The sequence below is a fragment of the Monodelphis domestica genome, chromosome 6, assembly GCF_027887165.1.
Source record: "Monodelphis domestica isolate mMonDom1 chromosome 6, mMonDom1.pri, whole genome shotgun sequence".
Lineage (NCBI taxonomy): Eukaryota > Metazoa > Chordata > Mammalia > Didelphimorphia > Didelphidae > Monodelphis > Monodelphis domestica.
The window spans coordinates 299,759,251-299,781,656 of NC_077232.1; the positions used below are offsets into that span (position 1 = coordinate 299,759,251).

At 42.4% G+C, this 22,406-nt stretch overlaps 1 protein-coding gene across 2 annotated transcripts in view; it reads right to left on the minus strand.

The window, feature by feature from the left end:
• PRSS12 (serine protease 12) overlaps positions 1-22,406 on the minus strand; it is an 81,566-nt gene that overhangs the window by 7,720 nt on the left and 51,440 nt on the right. For both annotated transcript variants that reach the window (XM_007495554.2, XM_001371881.4), the window contains exons 10-11: positions 13,239-13,317; positions 11,573-11,695 (exon numbers count right to left, since the gene is read on the minus strand). In XM_007495554.2, coding sequence (XP_007495616.2) covers positions 11,573-11,695; positions 13,239-13,317 — 202 coding nt within the window. The remainder of the gene's footprint in view (positions 1-11,572; positions 11,696-13,238; positions 13,318-22,406) is intronic.

Below are 22,406 nucleotides of genomic sequence, written 5' to 3' on the forward strand. Positions count from 1 at the left end.
TGTAAATGTAAACATTCTATATTATATGAGAAAACTGGTGGTGGCTTACCTGGAAGCAATTTTAAAAATACGCACCCACTCCTGAGGTCATGGGAGTATCTGGAGCTAGAAGGGACCTTGTAGACTTAAGACTAGAAAGGAATGCATAGAATGAAATGCAAACCCCTGTCTTTCAGATGAGAACCACTAAGTGGTTAAGTCTGTGGGCCTAGATTACATGGGAAGTAAATATGAGAGTGGGCTTTGTGCTCATGTCCCTTGACTCAGAAGTCCCCATGTTCCCCATAGATCACCCAGTGATGCTACATGAAGCAACTATGGGGAATATATCATGGGTGCTGGCAGTGGACAATCCAGGGAGCATACCATCACCAGACTAGACACTTTATCTTCTGAATCCAGCCTTCCTTCTCATGTCTTGGACATCACATCTCCTGGAAGGGTTTTATTCTCCCACCTAAAACCCACAGGTATGCTTATTTTTGTGTTCAATTTGCTTCTTAAAACTAAAGGTATCCTTAGAGGCAATCATGGTGTATTAGAAAGAGAAATGGCCCTGAAGTCCAGAAGACCTGAGTTCAGGTCCTTATTGACCACTGTGCAGCCCTGGGCAAGTCACTTAACTTTCAGTCTGTGAGTTGCACTAGAGTGGCAGACCTACAATGGTAGACGGAAGGAGCTTTCTCACAAAGAGCTCCTCACAGGACTAGTCCCCAAACCAAATTCCTGTAGCATGCCCACAGAAAACAGAAGAACCTGCATATACACTCCCTGCCTAGTTTTAGCTAATCAAATCAAGAACTCAAAGCACCCCTACTTACCATTAAGTATGCGAGTTTGCCAGTCACTTACTAGGGTAAGCTCACACCTCCAAAGGCCACTGGCCCACCCCCATCCCAGTGCTGGGCAAATTGAAAGACTGCAATTGGTTTCTGTGAAGAGGAGGAGTGACAGGAAATGACATGAAAAAAGGAGCATAAAAGAAGAGACCAGCATGGTCTAGGGACCATTCCTTTCCTGGCAGTTGGAGCAAGTGGCTGAGATTCTTGCCTTGGCTTTGGAGGAGGCTACATGGGTGGAACTTTGGCTGAAGACACCACAGGGACTTTTGGCTGAGAATTCTGGGAAATCCATGTGGAGTTTGGACTTGGGGAAGCCCCTGCTAGGGCTGAGCTGGACTTCACCAAAGAAGGACTGTTAGGCTTGTTCGGAATCTGTCTCTTTATCTACATTTTCGACTTTCACTCTTTCCACTTCTTTGTAAATAAAAGTTGCTAAAAGTCATTTTGACTTAAGCTATAATTTTAAAATCAGAGACCACAATATTATTTTATAATTCTCATATTTAGTCATAAAAACTTAAATTTACATCTTACACACCCTACTGGTCTTCTTCCCTAACAATGAGAACAAATGATTTTTCTAATGGCACAGGCTGAGTTCTTGTAGGAGGCAGGAAAGGGGATAGCATTGACCCCACAATACATTCATCCTAAAGGGAGGTGACCTCTGGCCCCAAGTTATTCACTCCCAAAGTTTGTCAAAGAGTGGTTACCATGTCCAAGAGTGGACTCCAGGGGCTAATCTTATCAATTGCAAGATTGTTTCCTGAGGAAGAGATAATAAGGAAAAAGACATACAAAAATATTCATAACTGCACTCTTTGTGGTGGCAAAAAATTGGAAAATGAGGGGATGCCCTTCGATCAGAGAATGGTTGAACAATAAAGTGGAGGGATTCCATGGGAACTGAAAAGAACTCCAGGAACTGATGCAGAGTGAGAGAAGCAGAACCAGGAAAACATTGTACAAGGAGATGGATACATTGTGGTACAATTGAATGCAACAGACTTTTCTACTAGCAGCAGTGCAATGACCCAGGACAATCCAGAGGAATTTATGAGAAAGAACGCTATCCACATCCAGAGAAAGAACCCTGGAAACAGAAATCTTTAGAAAAATATATGATATTTCACATAGTGCAATGTGGATGTGATTAGGGTTTTGATGTTTAAAGATTGCTCTACTGCAAATATGAATAATATGGAAATAGGTTTTGAAAAATGATACATGTATAACCCAGTGGAATTGTTTGTCAGCTCCAGGAGGGGAGAGGGAAGGGGATGGGATCATGAATCATATAACCATGGGAAAATATTCTAAATTTAAAAAATTAAAAAAGAAAAGGTTAGTAGGAAAGACAAAAAGAAAAAAAAGATTATTTCCTGAAGTACCAATGAGTAAATAATAGCACTGATAGAGCACTTTATAAATGTTATCTCATTTGATCTTCACAAAAACTCTGAGTTAGATGCTATTATCCCCATTTTTGTCAACAAAGACACTGAGGCAAACAGGTTAAGTGACTTGCCTAGGGTCACATAGCTAGAAAGTATCTGAGACTGGACTTGGACCCAGGTCTTCCTGACTCAGCCCAGGACTATCCATTGCACCAGCTAGTTTATGAATTTCTCCATTTCCCCCACTCTCAGTCTAGGTTTCACTAGACCCCTTCTCAGCCAGAAGGGAATTATCAATATTTCTTCAAAATAAATGGTAGGCCCAGACAGGTGAGAAATCCAAAAGGTGTGTCCTCGGCTATCGGAATGAAATGAAGTTCTCTTTCCATCCTTGCATGTTCTATGTATCTCAGTTCAGTGCTACAACTTGCCAAACCCATCCCTACTTTTCCTGAGATTATAAATGGAACAAATATCATGCTTGGAATTCGAAGGGCATGAAGGCGGATTAGGTGAGGTTGCTGGCCAAATAGTTTTCATCTGGTCTCAGCCAGCCCAGGAGATGTGCTTACATGCTCAAAGGACAACAATTTGGCCAAGGCTACTAATGTGCTACTCGTCATTTAAAGTCTTCATTAGTTCGTCCGGGAGTTATGAAGAAAACTTGCAATGGATTCCTTCCTGCCGGGTGATTTCAGACAGACTTGCTGGTCTGTTGTCCGACAGCTATTTTAATAATCTTTGTTTGCCAGAGTCAAAAATACCCCTCAGACAAATAGGGCAAGTTGGGGCTGGTGTCTCTTTCACTCTGGTATGTTCTTTATCCCAATGAGTGAGTCAATGAATGAAGGAAAAAAGCATTTCTGAAGAGTTCAGGGGAGGCTAAGCGCCGGCTTAAGCCCTAGAGATACCCAAAGTTGTCTGACATTTCCAGACCGATTTTGGCAGGGAAACATCTGACACAGGAACCTTGTGAAAGTTGGTATCCCTGTTACTCCTTGGGCCTGGGACGAAAATAGATGCAAATTACTAGCATTTCCAGTGCAAGCATTTTCCTGCAGACAGATAGTGGGGCTAAATTGTCTGAACTTGTTAATTTTCTCCAGGTAGCTATTGACAGCACCCAGGACCATGGACATCTGCCAGGCTCCAGGATTATTTGGGGTGCCCATGAGGGATTTCTTCTGTTTATGCAGAGAATGGAATTTCAAAATTCTATTAAATATAGAGTTCTATTGACTTAAATCCTGAGGGGCACAGAGAGGCTCTAGCAGCCCATTTCATACATAATCGGTGATGGATAAACATTTGTTAGTGGTTGGATGAGTGAGCAAATGGGTGGAAAGTTTTGAGGCTCAAAGCCTGTATCTATGGCTACTCGGGTTTTCCCACCAGGTAGATGGGTGACCAGGAGGGAATCCAATAAGATACCTCCATCACCATGGTGATCATTTCACTCTCCCTGGGACAAAAGTTTGGATAAAGGGAAGAGAAGGCAGAGCCAATAGCCTGGGGGAGGAGAGAAGGATGTGGGCTGGTGGGTGCCTACCCACAATTCCCAGAGGACAGCTCCTCCTTTTCAGATGTGGAAAACATAGTGGCTGACCCAGGGCCAAAGCCCCCACCTTGAATGTTTGCTACCTCTATATCCTTGGTCAAATTCATTCACTGTCCTGGGCTTCAGTTTCCCTTTAAAATATTTATGTGTGTCTATACATACAAATTTATATGAAAAATAAACTTACAATTCTGAACTTAACATTTAATAATATCTTTTATACATTATTTATTCTGAACTTAGGGCACACTCCCCAAAATGAGCAATTCCATATATACTGCCAGACAGGAGGGGATTGCTGCCTATTAAATTGCAAGCCTCTGTTATGTAGACCATGTCTTTCTCTTCCAAAGTCATTCTGCTTATCTGTGAGGCCTCAGTTTCCGCATCTGTAAAATACAGGCTTCTGAAGTCTCTTCCAGCATTAGATCTCTGTTTCTAAGAATCAATATGCACCACACACCTCCCATCCCCTGCTTTCTCTTCAAGGTTGTTGGTTTTCTAAATAAGGAATTTAAAAATATTTTATTTTATTATCAGCTCCAAATTCTTTCCATCCCTTTCACCCCTCCCCAACCCATTAATTAAATATGGAATTTGGAAAGAATCAATTAAATCCTCAATTGACTTGCTCCCAGTCAGATTGCTTCTCACCCCTTCCTGCAGGGAAGACACATCTTTTATTACCTCCTTTAAAAGACTGTAATATAAAGAGGTGATTCATGGCTTCCTACCGAATCCTCTTTTCATGTTTCTGCTATGTACAGAAAAGTTCCCTGTTTGGACTATTTAAGTTCAGAATAAAGAATAAATTTAAAAATGATACAAATAACAAAGTCCACCCCAACAATAAAGAAGGTGGCACGGACACAAACGGGACTTTTTGTTGTTGTTACAGTTCATGAAGACATTTTAAAAGCCTCAGATCATGAAAGGTTTATGGTTTTGTGTGCAATCGCTCTTGAAAATGTTGTTCATTAGGATACTGGCCTTTTGGGGAGGGTGGGGCGAGGTGAAGATAGTCTTTATATTTGGAATAAAATGAAATCCATCCCCCCGCCAAGGCATTTCTGTATATAATGAGCATGACTGACATTGGCAAAGTTGTCACTGGATTCTGGCTTCATGGATCCACTGCCCCCCACCCCAGCCATGACAGAGTGAGGAATTTAGGAGGAATAAAGCAAATCAAAATCAAAGTTCTCGTTCTCCCTAATCAAATCAGTGTGCCACTGGTTTCTCTGATAAAAATGGTGCAGAAGCCATTGGGGAACTGAGATGCAAAATGAGGCGGGGTAGAGAGAATCCTGGACTTGGAGGTTCACATCTTGCCTCATATTAGTATCTGTACCCTTTGGCAAGTTACATTATGTCTCCAGGCCTCGGTTTCTCACTCTGTAAAATGAGTTTTATGACCCACACTTTCTGGGTCATTCCAGGCTCTAGATCCCAGAACCTATGACAACCCATCTGTACCAACTGATCATGCAGAGCCTAAATGCAAAAGAAAAACACAACAGCCACCCCTACTTATAGCCAGTCTTGACACAGAGCGTGAGTTGAGCAAGTTATAATAGAAAAAGGTATGTTTTCTCATCTGTAAAATGGGTTGGCTGCCCTAATGACTGAGGATCCTACTTCAAAGCGTAAAATGCCTCTTTTTAAGAATCAGAGGATTATAGACTAAAAGGAACCACAAAGGTTTTTCACCATTTTCCAGACAATATAACTGAGGTCCAGAGGATAATGATTTGCTTGAGACCACACAGAGAAGAAGTACTTTAACTTAGCTCCAAACCCAGGTCATTAGAGCCTTCAATCTAGGGCAATAAAATGAAGGTGACCTCTCAGAAGTGGCCATCATTAATGGCCCATTTGCTCTAGGTTTGGTAAGCATCCCCTCCACATAAATCTTAAGCTTGTGGGGCATTGAGGAGGCACTGTGGGAAGAACACTGCTATGGGAATCAGGAAGACCTGAGTTCAAGTCTTATCTCAGAGAATAGCTAGCTATATGTCCCTAAGCAAGTCACTTAACCTCGGTCTGCCTCAGTTTCCTCATCTTTAAAATTAGGATAAAAATATCACACATTTCCCAGGGTTGTTATGAGAATCAAATGAAATTATCTATTTAAAGCACATTGCAAATCTTTGTTGCTGTCATTCAGTCATTTTTCAATCTTGTCCCACTCTTCATGACCCCATTTGGGATTTTCTTGACAAAGATACTGAAGTGATCTGCCTTTCCTTCTCCAGCTCATTTTATAGATATAAAGTTTCTGAGATTAGATTTGACCTCGGGAAGATGAGTTTTCCTGACTCTAGGACCCATACTCTATCCACTGAGCCACCTCTACTACCTAAATCTTCAAGCTATATAAATGCTGGTGATTACTACTAAATCAACAAGACCACTTGGCTTGGCCAATAATAGGTATTTAATAAGTGCTGGCTGGCATGGCAAGAGGAAGGCTGGATCTAAGCAGTTGTGCCATGATTTAGGTGTTCCCTAATCTCACCCCCAAAGACACACAAGACCAAGAGTTCTCAACTGGATCAGTCAGTGGTATGAATGAGGGATGGACCCCTCTAACTGAGTCAATTGATTTGAACCCAGGACCTCCCATCTCTGGGCCTGACTCTCAATCCACTGAGCCACCCAGCTGCCTCTTGCCTTTTATTTTCAAGTAGAATGAAGAGTGAAAAAATCAATGATATATTTGGCTAGTATTATGTAAGCATGTCTTTAGTACAATTAACTAAAAAGCTTAAAATCAAACACAGATACCTTTGTATTATGTTATAATAAACACTAATCACACAAATAAATCTCTGTTGAATTAAATATCCTGGTGAAATTGATGCCAATTTAATATGCTAATCTTGTCCACATAAACAAAAAACAGTTTAAAGCCTTTTAAATGTTTTTTAAAAGTAATGCTCTGCCTAAGGGGAACTTTATGAAGATTCCCCAAAAGTAGAAGATGTCTTCCAGCAATCAAGACATAGAAATTAACCCTTTGCCACATGTCCTCTCTAAGCTTGAGCCCACTTTGCCCTGGACTCCAAACATCCTTATGGGTAAATGTGTTCCCATTTAGAGGAATGTTATGCCAACTGTTCTTACTAAAGACCTTAATAAATACCTGTTTCGAAAAGATAATTACATTTGGCTGGCTGACTAATAATCAGTGGGGAGTACACCCGTTAGAGTGTACTCTTGAGCAAACCTCCATCAATTCCTCTAGGTTTCTCCTGCAGCACTGAGGGAGAAGTTGTCAGTAGATTCTAGCTTCCTGGACTGTCAATGTGAGCAAGGAGTTGAGGGAGTGAGTCCAGAGCCGATACTTCACAAGGAAACCCAATGCTAGACTCACTTTTCACAAGTAACCTACCTCACAAATTTCCTAAAAATAATAGGTCTCCTTGGAAATTACAAAACAGGAAGTCACAGGAAACCTGAGACTTACTTCCAACCCAGTGGGACATATCTCAGGAACAATCTTCCTTTCCTCAGAGTTTATTAAAAGAGTCTTGTATCATGTTTAAGGAACAGTTAACTCTTTAATTATCGGCTCATTTTCTTTCTTATCGGTATTTTAATCATCTCATCCAACGCATAAGAGAGAGATTCTAAGCTAAACATGGCTATTGTTAGGAAGGAACAGTGTTTCCCGCACTTGATTAGAGCTCCCCTTCAGTGACGGCATTTAGATGACACTTGGTTACCAAAGGCTTGGCCAGCAGGCTACCCATCTGTATGGTGTACCCATCCAGCTATGTGTTCCAGCTCACTAATTTTGGAGACCAGAACATTTGCCATAGAAGCTCACAGATCCAATGACAAAAATGCGCACACCGGTGTCTGCCTTGGTACATGGTACAGAGCAAGGGCAGCTCAACTTGGATCCCCTTCCCTTTTCTGGGTCTCAGCTTTTTCTCACTTGTTAAATGAGTGAGCTGCTCCAAGGCCCCTTCAGATCCTGGATCCAATGATCTGCTTTGGCAGTCAATGAAATGGCGAATGCTTTATTGGTGTTATAGGATATGCCAGGAATTGGTTAATGAACAAATATCAATCCATGATTAAGCTTATAATTTTTAAATCGGCACATCATTCTAGCCTAGCAAGATAGTTTGGATTCTAACATTCTCTTGCATCATATTGACAATCTTTCCCAAGCTTGTGCCTCCTGCAAATTTCACAGGCAAGTCATGTGTTTCTTCATCGAAGTAATCAACAAAAATCTTAAACAATACCCCACCAAGGAAAGCTGCCTGAAGCACTCTACTAGAGAGACTTATTTCTAGGATAACATCAACCCAGCTGTTCCTTGAGTCTGGTCATTGTGCTGTGTCTGAATCCACTTGGCCATGTTGTCAAACCTCCATCCTTTCCACAATCACGTCAGAAGAAAATTTTTTCAGATGCTTTGCTAAAATCTCAGTAAACTCTATCCATAGAATTCTCCTGATAACTGACCAAAAAATGAAAAGGAACTTAGTCTGGCTTGATCTTTTCTAGATGAAGCAACGCTTGTATCTATGCCATTTCCCTTTCTAAATGTATATGAATTATGCCCTTTAATAATCCAACATAGTTCACTGGTAACAATTCTTTAACATGTTCTTGGTTTTTGATAATGTAATAATCTAACATTTTTCTGAAAGATTAGTTTGTAGTTTCTGAAAGAAAAACAAAGTCCACAGATCTCTAGTTTGGTAGACTCCAGACTCTTCCCTTTTTTTTTGAAAATTGAGAAATTTGTCCTTTCTCAGTCCCATTGTTCTCCACAATCTCGAGATCACTGATAGTGATTGCTCAGAAATCACATCTACAGAGGCAGCTGGGTGGCTCAGTGGATTGAGAGCTAGGCCTAGAGACAGGAGGTCCTAGGTTCAGATCTGTCCTCAGACGCTTCCCAGCTGTGTGACCCTGGGCAAGTCATTTAACCCCCATTGCCTACCCCCTTACCACTCTTTTGCCTTGGGACCAATACAGTATAGATTCTAAGGCAGAAGGTAAAATTAAGAAAGAAAAGAAGGAAGGAAGATCACATCTGTCAGTTCCCTTAGTAACCTGGAATATAGTTTGAATGGCCTTTGAGACTTAAACTCACTAAAGGCAGTTGGGTTTCAACTTACATTGTTTTGGGATTTTTTCTGTCTACAATTTATTTTGTTGGCAGAGGAAAATGAAGGAAAAAGGAATTGAATACTGTTGTATACTCTTGGTCACTGGTTATCATCTCCACTCCAAGCTGTGATTCTAATATCTTAGATTCTCCTCCAGTATAGTTTATGATAATGTGTCTTTGTTATGCTTAGCTTTCCTGATCTTACCTAGGCTTCAACATCTCTGACACTATACATTTTAAAAATAGTATATTCATAATTGATTTTATTCCCTTGGTTTTATTGTTTATCAATGTCACATTTTGTTCTTGACTGGCTCAACCCTCTCAGACTGAATCCTCTGGTCAAATTTTTCTGCAATGGGGTCTTCTCTTCTAACCTTGAGCTTCTTGAAATCTACTCTCCCCACTTGTAGGGTCAACATCTTGGACTCTGGCTTTCCTCTCCTTCTTTATCCCAAGAGAATCAGGGGAGGGTGGGTCATTTCCCTCTAACACGTCCATTCTTTCTACTTCAGTCACCAGCTCCATTTTGTATCCTCAAGTTCAAACAAGTAGTTTCCCTTGTTGCTTCCTCCATCTTTAAGAATTTTGTTATTAGGGCAAATTAAAAGTTGATCTGTTGCTTGGCTTTGAGCAGAGAGAGAGTTCTTGCAGCTGTTGGGAGAACTGAGGTCTCCATAACTCAGATATCATCCCTCTTGCGCCAGGTTTGTGATCTGCCTCCAGAATCCCTTGTTTATTTGCTCCTCCCATCCAAGTGGTCTGTAGCAAAGTCCCAGAGCAAAATCATCTCTATCTCCCTTCATTGATCCTCACCCAAATGTATTCCATTGTGTTCTCTCCAGATTCCTGGAATTCCTCATATGAATCTATCTTCTGGATATGCAAAGCCCCGAGGAAAACCTCTTGCTCTATCTTCTCCACCCATGCCTTTATAAAATGTGATGTTCACTCTATAGACATTCTAGTCGTAAGTCCTTCTTTATCAAGGCTTAGTAATGGAACTATAAGGCTGACTTTGCTTCAAGTCAGATCAATAAGCATTGTTAAGTGTCTTCTGTGTGCCAGGTCCCATGCAGAGAGCTAGGGAAACAAAGGCAAAAACTCCCTGCTCTCACTGAGTTCACCGTCTAATGTGACATAAACAACCATACCCAAACTACTGAGATACAGAATGCCCTGGAAGTTCTTTTAAAGAGAAGACCCTTGAATGGAAGGCAATTGGGAAAAGCTTTGTGCAAAAGAAGTGGGATTTTAGCTAAGATTTGAAGAAAGCCAGGGATGCCGGGATGCAAAAATGCCGAGAGAGAAAATCCCAGTTTGAGAGATGACCTGTGAAGTTGCTGGTTCATGGAGTTGGGAGATAGAGGAGGATGCTGTCACTGGATCTGAATATATGAGGGGAGAAAAGTGGAAGACTGCAAAGTTGGAAGGGGCCAGAAGGTTAGGAAGAACTTTCAAAGCCAAACAGAATCTTGTATTTTATCCTGGAAGTGATAGGGAGCCAATGGAGTTTACTGGGTGAGGGGTGGGGAGGTGATGTGGCCAGACCTACCCTTTAAGAAGATTTCTTGAATTAGGATCTCTCATTAATTTTATTATCCAGAGATAGTTTATTTCCCTATAGATAGCTATGTGGGGTGGCATATCTTATTGGATCTCATCTTGGATGTGAATTTCTGCATTTCTCTTACAGGATTCTTTCTCCATTGGTGCACCCGCTCCTCTCTATGGTAAGAGCTTGGCATCCGTGCGGGCAGTTTATTTTTGTCCTCCATTTTTTCCTTAGAGCCCTGATCAGATCCACAGGGGACCAGGCTGGCTCTCATTAGGTGCTTTCCATCCCTGTTTGGAGAGGACACTTCTCCGAGTACTCCCTCTTGCTCATTCCTTACACAGACAATTCATTCTCACTTCACAGTAGACCTCAGCCCTGGCTAGGTTAAACATTAGCCTCTGCAGGCTCCTCTGCCCTCTCTTCACCTCCTTATCCAGCTGCCCTCTACCTGTCACCATGACAACAGATCCAAAGGCCTATAACTAGAGCCTGACCAAGTGCCTGGCACTCTGGAGAATGGGGAATGACTGGAGAAACGGGGAATCCAGACTGTGGGAAGAGAGCCGGAGCTGGAGCCATGTAGGCAGAGCCTCAGATCCTGCCTCCAGCCCTTGATCGCTGTGACCATGGGTAGGTCACTGATCCTCTGCAAACCTCAGCTGCCTCTTGTAAAATGGAGATAATGCCTGCACAATCTGCTTGTCAGGGTTGTTATATTGCTCGGCAGACGCTTGAAAAGTGCCTTGTAAATATGAAAACATAAATTACTCTTCAGCATTATGGTTTGAAATGTGCTTTATTGATTCCTCCGGTTAGTAGTAACCTTCCCCTCCCCCAGAAACAGATGATCCTTTGTCAGACAGAAAAGTGGAGATACCAGGCAGCCCTGCTGTCCCCACCACCATGCCAAGAGCAACGGTTTCCTAATCTGTTATCTGGGACCAAAACTGATTACTCCAATTACTCAGAGTCTGGCTTCTTTGAGGTATATGTCCAGTTAGGTCTTTGTAGTCATTGTTAAGAACATCCCTCATTCCTCTCGGCATTAGTAGTTTATTAGTCATATAACAGGCCACTCACCTCTTGAAACAATGAGCAGCAGTAAGCACCCAGCAGCTGCTGATGAGCGTGGCCCCGCAAAGGAGTCTGCGGTCTCCATGGGACAGCTTCAGCCGAAGGGCAACCTGCCAGGGCCAGCCACCCCTGAGGAGAAGAGATGCCAAGCGTGTCTGGGTTGGGGTAACTTACCAAATAATACAGGGAGTAGGGAGGGGGCAGGAGAGCCGGGGAAGATTCTCTCAGGACCAGGGCCAAGAGTCAAGTGACTGCCACGTCTCAGAGGTGTCTGGCCCCCATAGGTTGGAGCATGGGGGTTGGAACACTACTTAATCCTCTTGATGCTGCCAACCTGAGAATGTCACCCATCAGCAGCCCCTGAGATCTGCTTACAGGCTTCCTCCAGCCCACTTGAAAACACACTTAATCCTCTCTCAGGTTTCATAATATTCTCTAAAGTTGCCCTTTCCCTACTCTGAGTCCCTCACCCCAGAGCCTGAGTAAGCAATCCAAGCAGAAGATGGGCATCTCCCGTTGTGAGGAAGCCGAACCCAGACCCAGACCCCCACCCCCCAGTAGAATGGCTTCCACTTCTGTGGATGTTTCTGCTTTACAAAGGATTTTCCTCATGGCAGCCCTTTGAGGTCTGGAGGAAAGGAGAGTGGACTGAGCACATGAGAAATGAAGGAGCCTGTCCCCGACCACACAGTGGGGAAACAGCTCTGTTCTATGGTAACTGAGTCCATGCAGAGGTAACGCTTCAGCTAAGTTAGCTTGTTGCTGTCCTACATCCCCATTTCATAAATTGGAGGATATTTGCAGAAAGTGGGACAATGCTGGAGGGGAAAACCAACTTCCTGCACCTCTAATCGGGAAGCTGAATGCCAATCCCCACCACTCAATCACTTTCCCTCTCTGGGTCGCTATTCTCTGATCTATAGAACAGGGATAATAATGTCTGCACTAAATGCCTCGGAGGACTATGGGGAGAAAAACACATTGTACACTTTCATGAACTAGAGAAACATAAGTGGTTACTGTATATACCTTGACACTCTAGTAGGAAATCCATGCTTTAATAGGAGTGGCTATTTTTTTCACTGATTCAGATCACAACTTCTCTCCCTATCCTAAAGGAAAGCACAATTGGGGGGGGGGGGGAGGAAGAAAGAACACTGATTGGCATCAGAGGATCTGGGTTCAAAACTTCCTTCTGTAACCTTGGGCAAATCATTCCCCTTCCTGAGTCTTGATTTCCACATCTGCAAAATGAGGAATGGTCTTTGAGGTTCCTCCAAGTCCTTGATATATCATTCTATGACTTCCTAGATGTTCATCAAGAATACCCATGGTCAAACACAGGCTCACCTTGAGATCAAGATAGATATTGGTTTTGCCAAAGTTAGTGGGGTTGATCCTGGGATGACAGACAAAGCCTAATGCCCAGTCACACCCAAAACCTTTCTAGTAGGAGGGAAAAATTAGCTGGCCCTGGAGAGCCACTCTCCAATGGAGATCTATACAGTTCATCAACCATCAATGCTATCATGGCTGCTTTCTTTATGTTTAACTTAGATTTTATTTCTACCTTAGCCATTGTGTTTTCTAAATGGAGAGATGAGGGTAATTCTATGAGGAATTTTTATAAATTGGTCCCTCAAGACAATTCCTCTGTAGAGTATCATTTTACCGTAAAGAGTTTTTCCCACCAATGATCCTCTTCTGCCTTCGGTGGAGTAACCTCAGACCACAAACAGATGAAAGGGAATCTAGAGTAGAAATAGGCCATTCATTAAACTCTCATATTTCTGCTAGAGTGCTTCACAAACCAGGGACATGCATGTTCCCACCAATTTGAAACCACAAACTAGACGTGTCTTTCCTTTTAAAAAGTGATTCCTTTAACTCAACTAAGGAACCTATGTTTTTCTAAGTCAGCCAAGGTGCTTTGTGAGGCTCCTAGCCTTCTCCACCACCTCCCTAAACCCCCAGTCAATATGCATTGGCTATCCTTTCTCTAACAACACTTTCCCTTTCCTGGATGATGGACAGAGGTCTATCTGACCACTGGCTTTGTGGTCAGAGGTCCAGGGTTCAAATACCTCCTCTGATGCCTACTGCCTCTGTGATTTAGGCTACTCCTTTAACTTCCCTGAGCTTCAGTTTCCTCATCTGTAAAATGAGGGGGTTTAAGTAAGATGGTCATTGACATCCTCTTTAGCTCTAGATCCGTGGTCCTGTGGTTCTTGGAGACTGATCATTCTCATGTAGAGAGCCAAAAGCACAGTGCATGTGCATGTGTACATATAAACATGTTTGTACATTTGTATATATGTGTGTATAAAATTTACCACAGAAAGTTAGAGTTGTAAAGGACTGCAAGCCCATTTTATCCAACTACCTCACTGGATAGAGGAGGCCCAGTGAAGCTAGGGGATCTGTCTAAGCCACTGTAAATTAGTAAGTGGCAGAAGAAGTGTCTAACCCAGGTCATCTCACTCTCTCTGAGGCTCTTTCCATTCTACCAATCTTAAGAGGACTAGTTTAGAACTAGTATTTTTAGAAATAAAGTATTTTTGGAAGGCAGCCGAGAGAAACAAAACACAAACCTGGGAGAGACCAGATCAAAAAGGAAATTTCTTTTTCCTTATGCGTAAAGAAAACATCTGCTTAGCAAATTAATTTAGTGAAGAGGAAGGCTTAAACCAAGATTACAAAGTATTGAAAGAGACTCTAAAGCACTTCAGAATATTTTGCGAGTAAACAGTTGATACGATAACCAATCAAGAAATATTTATTAATCATCTACTATGTCCCAGGTGCTATTTTAGGCAATAGGGATACAAAGAACAAGGACAAAAAAATCCCTGCCTTAAAGGATCTTACATTCTATCAGGCGTATATGAAATACAAGTTAAACATAACTGTTTTTATTGAAGGGCTCTTCCAGATGCCTACTAGAGCTTGGCTCCTTTGTGATGGTGTGGAATGAGGATTATTCTAGTGCTAGGGAAACAAGTGATAATGCCAAAATACAAAAGCAAGACCTCTCTTGCCTTTAAAGAGTTTCCATTCATTCAGCTGGTGATGAAACTGAGCCCTGGGACAGGGAAGTGAGTTCCCCAAGGTCATCCAGTTAGTCAGTCCACGATACCTTACTGCTCCCCCAAGTATGGATCACCAGGGTTGAGAACTCAGGTTGAAACCATCACCATGTTGCACAAAATGAGAAATTAGACAAGATTTTTCCTCTTTTGGGTTTTAGTTTCCTTCTCTGTAAAATAAGAGGGTTGGACCAAAATATCTGCAAGGTCCTCCTAGCTCTAATATCTATGAGCCTATTTATTATCAACACATCATTAAAGTATTTTTATTAATCACTTCTTCTGTAATGGACATTGAGATAGAGATTTGGCATGAGACATGCTTCTTGACTTCAAGGAGCTTATGATCTAGTTGGCACAAATAAAACTAGCATGAAACTACTGAAGAATATGAAAACATAGTAGATAATTCAATGCTCAGCTGTGTGGTTTGAAACCCTAAGGTTATAGTGGCTCAAGGGGGAAAAGGCCAATGAGAGAAGGAACAGCCAAGAAAGGTTTCACGGGAATGATACAACTTGAGACGGACTGTTCTTGAGACCTTAAAGGCGTGAAAGGGAGGGTAGAAAATAATCGGAAATTTATGCACAACTGGCTATAAATTGGTCCAAACAATCTAGAAAATAAAGTGGATTCAAACACTAGAAGTCACTAAACTATAACCAATGAACTCAGATCCATCAACATCACTGTAACACACCGGAGTCGACCATATTTGGTCTCTCATCAACCTGCTTCTTGGCTTGTTACACATATTCATTTTAATTTTCATCATTCAAGAGTAATAAGAGGATGATGTTTAGATATTTCTTCATTTATTGTTTGATTCCACTTCTATCATTTATCAATGAAGTCCTCAGTCCCAATTTACTAACTGAATTGCATTACCAATTATTTATAATTTACTAAATGAATAATTAATTACATTTAAGAAACTGAAGAAATTTCATTTTCCATAAGTTCTATACAACTCTCCAAATATTCAAGTTGCTGGCCATATAACATATTAATAATATAATCAAATATAACAGAGAAGAAAAATTTATTTCGTTTTTAACTATCAGAAAGGGTAAAGCCAGTCATCTCAAACTATTACTGCTAACTGCTGATTACTCATTACTTCTGGAAATAGGATCCTAACATTGAATCCATTCTGAATAACAAACTTTTGTCTTAACTTTTATCTCGTGAAGAGGATGAAAAGAATTTTTAAGACGGTTCCTTCAGGAAAGAAGATTTCTTCTTCTTTCTGTTTTCTCCAGATTTTCTCAAACTGTCTTTCTTAATAGTTTGTACCCAGACAGAATTCTCTTTAACTCATATTGTGATGAAATAGTATCAACAGTTCTCCCAACAAAGTTTTTTCCTTATCTTCCTTCTTTTTCTCTTCTCAAACCACGTTCACTGACTCTCTTCTCAGGCTGTATGAATTGATGTGGCCATGAAATGAGCACAATGAAAGGAATTTTTTATGTCATAACCCTCAAAATCTAAAAGGAAGATAACTTGGAAAGTCTCAAGAACTCTGACCAATGCGATGGCTAATGATGGTTCTAGAAGACTGATTATTTCATACCTTCTGGCAAAGAAGTGATGAACTAGAAGGACAGAGTGATGGATCTATTTTCAGATGTGTCCAGTGTTTGGACTTGTGTTGCTTGACTCTATGTATTTGTTACAAAGGAAGACTGAGGGCAGGAGGAAACAGAAACTGGCAGGAAGCAACAGTTTTCTGTTTTCGTTGAAAGCATAGCGGAAGAAAGGAACAAGGTGGTCAGTTGGATTGGTGGAAGGAGGAAAGAGAAATCAGGGAAGAGAGAAAGGGTGATATAATGCTACAGAGTTGTGTAAATGGCCTCAAGGAAGATTGACTTGATGATGAGTCACCAAAGCAAGAATTCCTGCCTTTAAACCTTCACTAGAACACTATTGCCTTAAAGATAAATGCAAAGTTATTGGGGGAAAGAGGGACCCCTAGCAAGTGGGAAGGATCAGTGAAGGCTTCAGGTGACTCAACACTTGCTTGACCAGAACCTTTTCAGGACTCTGAGAGTCAGAGATGAGGAAAGTCTACATTCCAGGCATGAGGGAGGACATTCACTTAAATAGGATTTCAGGATCTGCCAATTTTGAGCTGGAAGGGACTGTAGAGGCTCTTGAGTCTAATATCCCCAATATACAGATGAGGAAGATGAAGCCCATGGGTAAGCTATCCAAGGTCATACCAGCAGTCAGTGCTCGAGGTGAGATAGGAACGTGGGTGGTCAGTCTCTGGACCCTGTACAATTTCCACTATTCCAGACCTCAGGGATAGATGGAACAATTAATGTGGGGAATAGTTAAGCTGTCCTGTTTGACTGAAATCTATAATTTATGTAGGGAGGTAACTGAAAACCAGTCTAGAAAGATAGGTTAGAGTTAACCTGGAGAAGGCCTTAAATGTCAGAGTGAGAAATTGGTATTTTATCTTTAAGACAATAGTGTTCTAGTGAAGGTTTAAAGGCAGGAAACTGGTATGGTCAGGTTTGTGCCTTAGGGGGAGTTATTTGGCAGTGGTTGGGAAGTGGGATTCAGGAAGTGGGAGACACAATTGAGTCAGGAAAAGCAATTGGGGGAGCAGTGGTGTGGGCCTGCAATAGGATTCAAACTTCAAGAAGGTCAAGAAAAGAACCAAAGTCGACCTCAGAGAGAATCCACAGGATTTGACCACGGATGGATGTGTGTGGGACTCATGGATGGCTCGTGACAGCCAGGACTGGGTGGCCCTCAAGAAGAAGTGAAGGTCAGGGGAAGGGCAGTTTTAAGTTAGGCAAGATGATGAGTTCAATTTTGGACATGTTGGGTTCCAGGCACAGCTGGAAAAATCCAGCAAGCAGATGGGATGTGGGATTGGAGTTCCCAAGAGAAACCAGGACTAGATGGATAGGCCTGGCAGCTCTCTGCAAAGGAGTGAGGTCAGTGTGTTGGAGGAGAAACAGTCCTGGTTTGGAATCAGCCAAGTCAGGTTTGAACTCTGACTCTGTCACTTACTAACTTGTTATCAAATAGGGTAACATGTAAAGCACCATAGAAATGACAGTTATTACTTGTGTGACCTAAGGAAAGTTTCTTCACTTCACCATGCCTCAGTTTCCCATTTAGAAAATGAGATATTAGGGCAAATTGACATCCAAGGTCTTTTATGACTCCAAATCAATAATCCTATGATCTTATGCCTTGACTTCAAAGCTCAGCACTGCCACATCCTACCTATGGGACCTTGGTTTCTGCCTGTAGGACTTTTCTAGACCTCAGTTTCCTCAACTTCAAAATGAAACAGTTGGATTATGGAACCTCCAAAGTTCCAACCAATTCAACCTATAATACAGCTTTATGACTTGGTTTAAATCCTTCCTTCTGGAAGTGGCCTTTCCCAGGCTCCCTCTCCTCATTTGGTGCTAGGGCCTCCCCTTCAAGAGTACCTCCAATTTGTTCTGTGGGTATGTATGTGTATCTTATATGTATGTAAGATTTAAATCAATATCAATAACTCCAAGTATTAATTTATAAAGTTTACTAATAATCACTTAATTAGAAAGAATAAAAAAGAAATAGAAGTATAAAACCGAATTATCTAATTATTACCTAATTATCTAACAAAAATAAGACCACATGAGTAAATTCTCCTGCCTGGCTCAAAGCTTGCTTCCACAGCCAAGAGTGGGGGGGAGCGGTCCGCTCCCACTCTCCATCTCTGCGCCTATGATGCATGACCAGAGCCCTGGGGGTAAGCCATGCTTAGGGGAAGGAATTCCCAGTAAAGGAAATTAAGGATGAATGAGCCGAGGAGAAGGAAAGAATAGTGTTACAAAAACTAAGGGAGAATACAGATGGGAGCTCCTGGTTCAAATCTGGCCTCACACACTTCTTGGCTGTGTGGCTCTGGGCAAGTCACTTAATCCCAATTGCCTAGCCCTTACCTCTCGTTAGCCTTAGAACCAATATTCAGTATCAATTCTAAGATGGAAAGTAAGGATCAGAAACAAACAAGGGAGAATGTCTAGGAAGAAGGGAAGCTTCAGTGGTCAAGAAGGACGAGGACAAGTTCATGGCTTGTTGGTGACCTCAGCAAGAGCCATTTCAGTCAAGTCACTGAGTCAAAGCTAAATTGCAAGTAGTTGAGAGGGGAGCAGGGCATAAGACTGGGATAAGGACTCTTCTGGCTATGTGACAGTAAAAGGGGAGGAAAATGAGGGAAAGATAGAGGCAAGTAAAGGCTTTTTTTAAAGCTGGAGATAGCTGAGCTTGTCTGTAGGCAGCAGGAAAGGTCTAGGAGACATGGAGAGGCTAAAGAGAAGAGAGGCTTCGAATGATATTTGGGACTAGCTCATAGAGGCACTGAGTGGGGATGAGATCCCCAGGGCTGGCCTTGCCAAGTCTGTCCACCTCTTACCTAGGCACCAAGTCTTGTGGTGAGATAGAATGTTCTAAAGGAAGTGGAGTGAGGCAACAGGCATTTAGGAAGGACTGACTCTGTTAAGTGCTGGGCTAAGTGTGTGTGTCTGGGGAGCTTACATTCTATAAGGGAGAACAACATAGAAAATGGAGCTGAAGAGTGGAGCCCAGGGAGCAATGCCCCACACAGTCTGAAGAGTCAGAAGCAGAGCTAGAAGAGGAAGGAAGGTTGGCCAACCTGGGCCTCTCCCCAAAATGGAGGCCCTGGGAGGAACTCAAAGTTTTCAGGCAGATTGGACATAGCGTCACTGCTAAGAGAGGAAGGTGTGTAGGAGGATAACAAAGATCACCCAGGATGAGAAGGTACAAAAGGATGAGTGATGATCTACACCAGTGGAGGAAGTGCCCACATGATGGAATTCTACATCAGGAAATAGCCTTCCTGGGCCTCTATTTCCTCATCTATAAAATAACCAAGTTACTTGTTCAAGGTCATATAGACAGTTGGCATTAGGAATAAGACTTGAACTCAGGACCTCTGACTCTCGAGTTATGGAAGTCTAAGAGAAACCTTCTTAGTATGGTGTTCAAGTTTTCAGCTCTGACCTCAAAACAGAGGAAGATAATGATAATGTTCCTATTCATTATCACTGATGGTGCCTCTGGCATCCTTCTTAGGAGGTTCCTCACTTGAACCTGGAATAAGATTTCTGCAGAGGAAGCTAAATCCAAAGGTACGGAAGGCATCTTGGGGGATCCACCAGATGTGGCATTATCTCTCCAAGGGCGCTGAAGGAGGGCCTCGGAACACATTCTTCTCCAGACGTGGTCGGCCCCAACAGAGACATGGAGCGCAGTGCCAAAACCAGCCTGTGGTGCCACAGAGAAGCTAGCACACTGCATCCGAGGAGGGATGGAGGACCAGAGGCCAGCTTTAAGGGAAGGAAGGCACACCAGGCACGGGGCACAGTCCGTGCGAATGGACACTCAACAGATAGGAGGCCAAGGTCAGTGTGGCTGAGCCAGAAAGAACACGAAGCAAAGGAATGTGAACTAAGGCTGGAGCCAGACTGGGGAGGCCCTTCAGCGTCGGCCTGGACATTTATTTATCTAACAGAGAGCCATTAAGAGATACGTTAAGAGTCAAGTCGGACATCATTCATCCTCATGAGAAGCCGGTCTTTGCTCTGTGAAGGAGTCTGTGCCAGGAAAATGGGCAATCTGAAGGACACGGAGAAATGCAGGAAGACTTGCATGAAGTAATGCGAATGAGGTCAGCAGAACAAGAGCGGCATCTAGAAAACCAGAAGCAGATGCAGAGGGAGGAGGCTCTGGGGTGGCCACAGAGCCTGCTGCGAGGCAGATCCCGCAAAGCAGCCAAGGATGCAAGGCAGGCAGGCTCTAACTGCACCCAAATAGCAGAGCAGCCTTCTGGGGACAGCAAAGACCTGCAAACAAAGGAGATGCCCACCAAAGGGGGAATAGTGAAAAAATGTGGTCCGCAATGGAATAGAATATTATTGTGCTATAAGAAGTGATGAAGATGATGAAGGCAGAGGAACATGAGACGATTCGTATGAGCTGATACAGATGAGGAGCTAGGTGGCACAGTGGATAGAACACCAGGCTGGAGTCAAGAAGACCTGAGTTCAGGGGGCAGCTGGGTGGCTCAGTGGATGGAGAGCCAGGCCTGGAGGCAGGAGGTCCTAGGTTCAAATCTGGCCTCAGACACTTCCTAGCTGTGTGACCCTGGGTACGTCACTTAACCCTGATGGCTTAGCCCTTACTGCTCTTCTGCCTTAGAACCAATATACACTGTTGATTCTAAGGCAAAAGGCAAGGGTTTATTTTTTTAATTTTTAAATTTAAATTTTTTATTTAATTGATTAATTAAGAAATTTTTTCCATGGTTACAAGATTCATGTTCTTTCCCTCCCCTCTTCCCATCCCCCTTCCATAGCCAATACACAATTCCACTGGATTTTGCATGTGTCTTTGATCAGGGCCTATTTACATATTATTAATATTTGCACCAGGGTGATCATTTAGAGTCTACATCCCCAATCATGTCCCCATGGAACCATGTGATCAAGCAGTTGTTTCTCTTCTGTGTTTCTACTCCCACAGTTCTTTCTCTGGATGTGGATAGCATCTAGAAGGTAAAGGTTTTAAAGGGGAAAAAAGACCTGAGCTCAAATCTAATCTCAGATACTTGCTAGCTGTGTGATCCTGAACAAGTCACTTAGCCCTATTTGCCTCAGTTTCCTGATCTCTAAAATGAGCCAGAGAAGGAGACAGCAAACCATGCTAATATCTTTGACTAAACAATAACAACAAAAGCAGAATTCATCATTCATAATGGCCACAACAATATAAATGGGAAGATCAGTAATGAGAAAATGAAACTTACTCAATGAGCAGACCTTTTTCCAACAACAATATTAATAATAACACGAATTAGCATTTATTTACATATCATTTTAAGGTTTTGAAAGTGCTCTACAAATATGATTTCATTTGATCCTCACACAAACCCCAGGAGTAAGGTGTTATTATTATCCCCAATTTACAGATGAGTAAACTGAGGAGGCAGAGGTTAAATGACTTGCTCAGGGTCACACATAAGTGTCTAAAGCCAGATTTGAGTTTGGGTCTTCTTGACTCTAGGCCCAGTGCTCTCTACTGCAACACCAGTTATACGTTGCTGAGGTTGTCTTTTATTTTTCAATTTTTTAAACCCTTACCTTTTGTCTTAGAATGGATAGTAGGGTTAGTATCCATTCTAAGACAGAAGAGTGGGAGGATCTAAGCAATTGGAGTTGTGACTTACCCAATGTCTCCCAGCTAGGAAGGTACTGAAGCCATATTTGAATCCAAGTCCTTCCTACTCCAGACATGATGCTCTACCTACTTTGACACCACTGGTGCAAAAGAGCCTCAGAGGGCAGCTAGGGAGCAAACTCAAGTTGAAAAGGATTCCCATGAGCCACACGCCAGACTTAGAAAACCCCAAATGGACATTTTTTTATGTTGAATTGTTTTTTATTAATTTTGTTAAACATTTCCCAGTGAGATTTCAGTCTGGTTTGGTTCCTTTCATCTCTCAGGAGATTAGCACTTTGCCACAAATGGTCGCCATTGGTCTTTCTGCTGCCTCTTGATCTCTACACTACAACTCTACTTTGGGACCTTCTGATAGTCAGACCTGTCCTTGACACGTTGGCTGCATGAGTGCTCTACCCAACCCAAAAAGGCCAAGAGTGGTCAAGGTCCCGAGGGGCACTGGGGCCCACCTGGAAGCTCCTGTTGCCATGAAATCA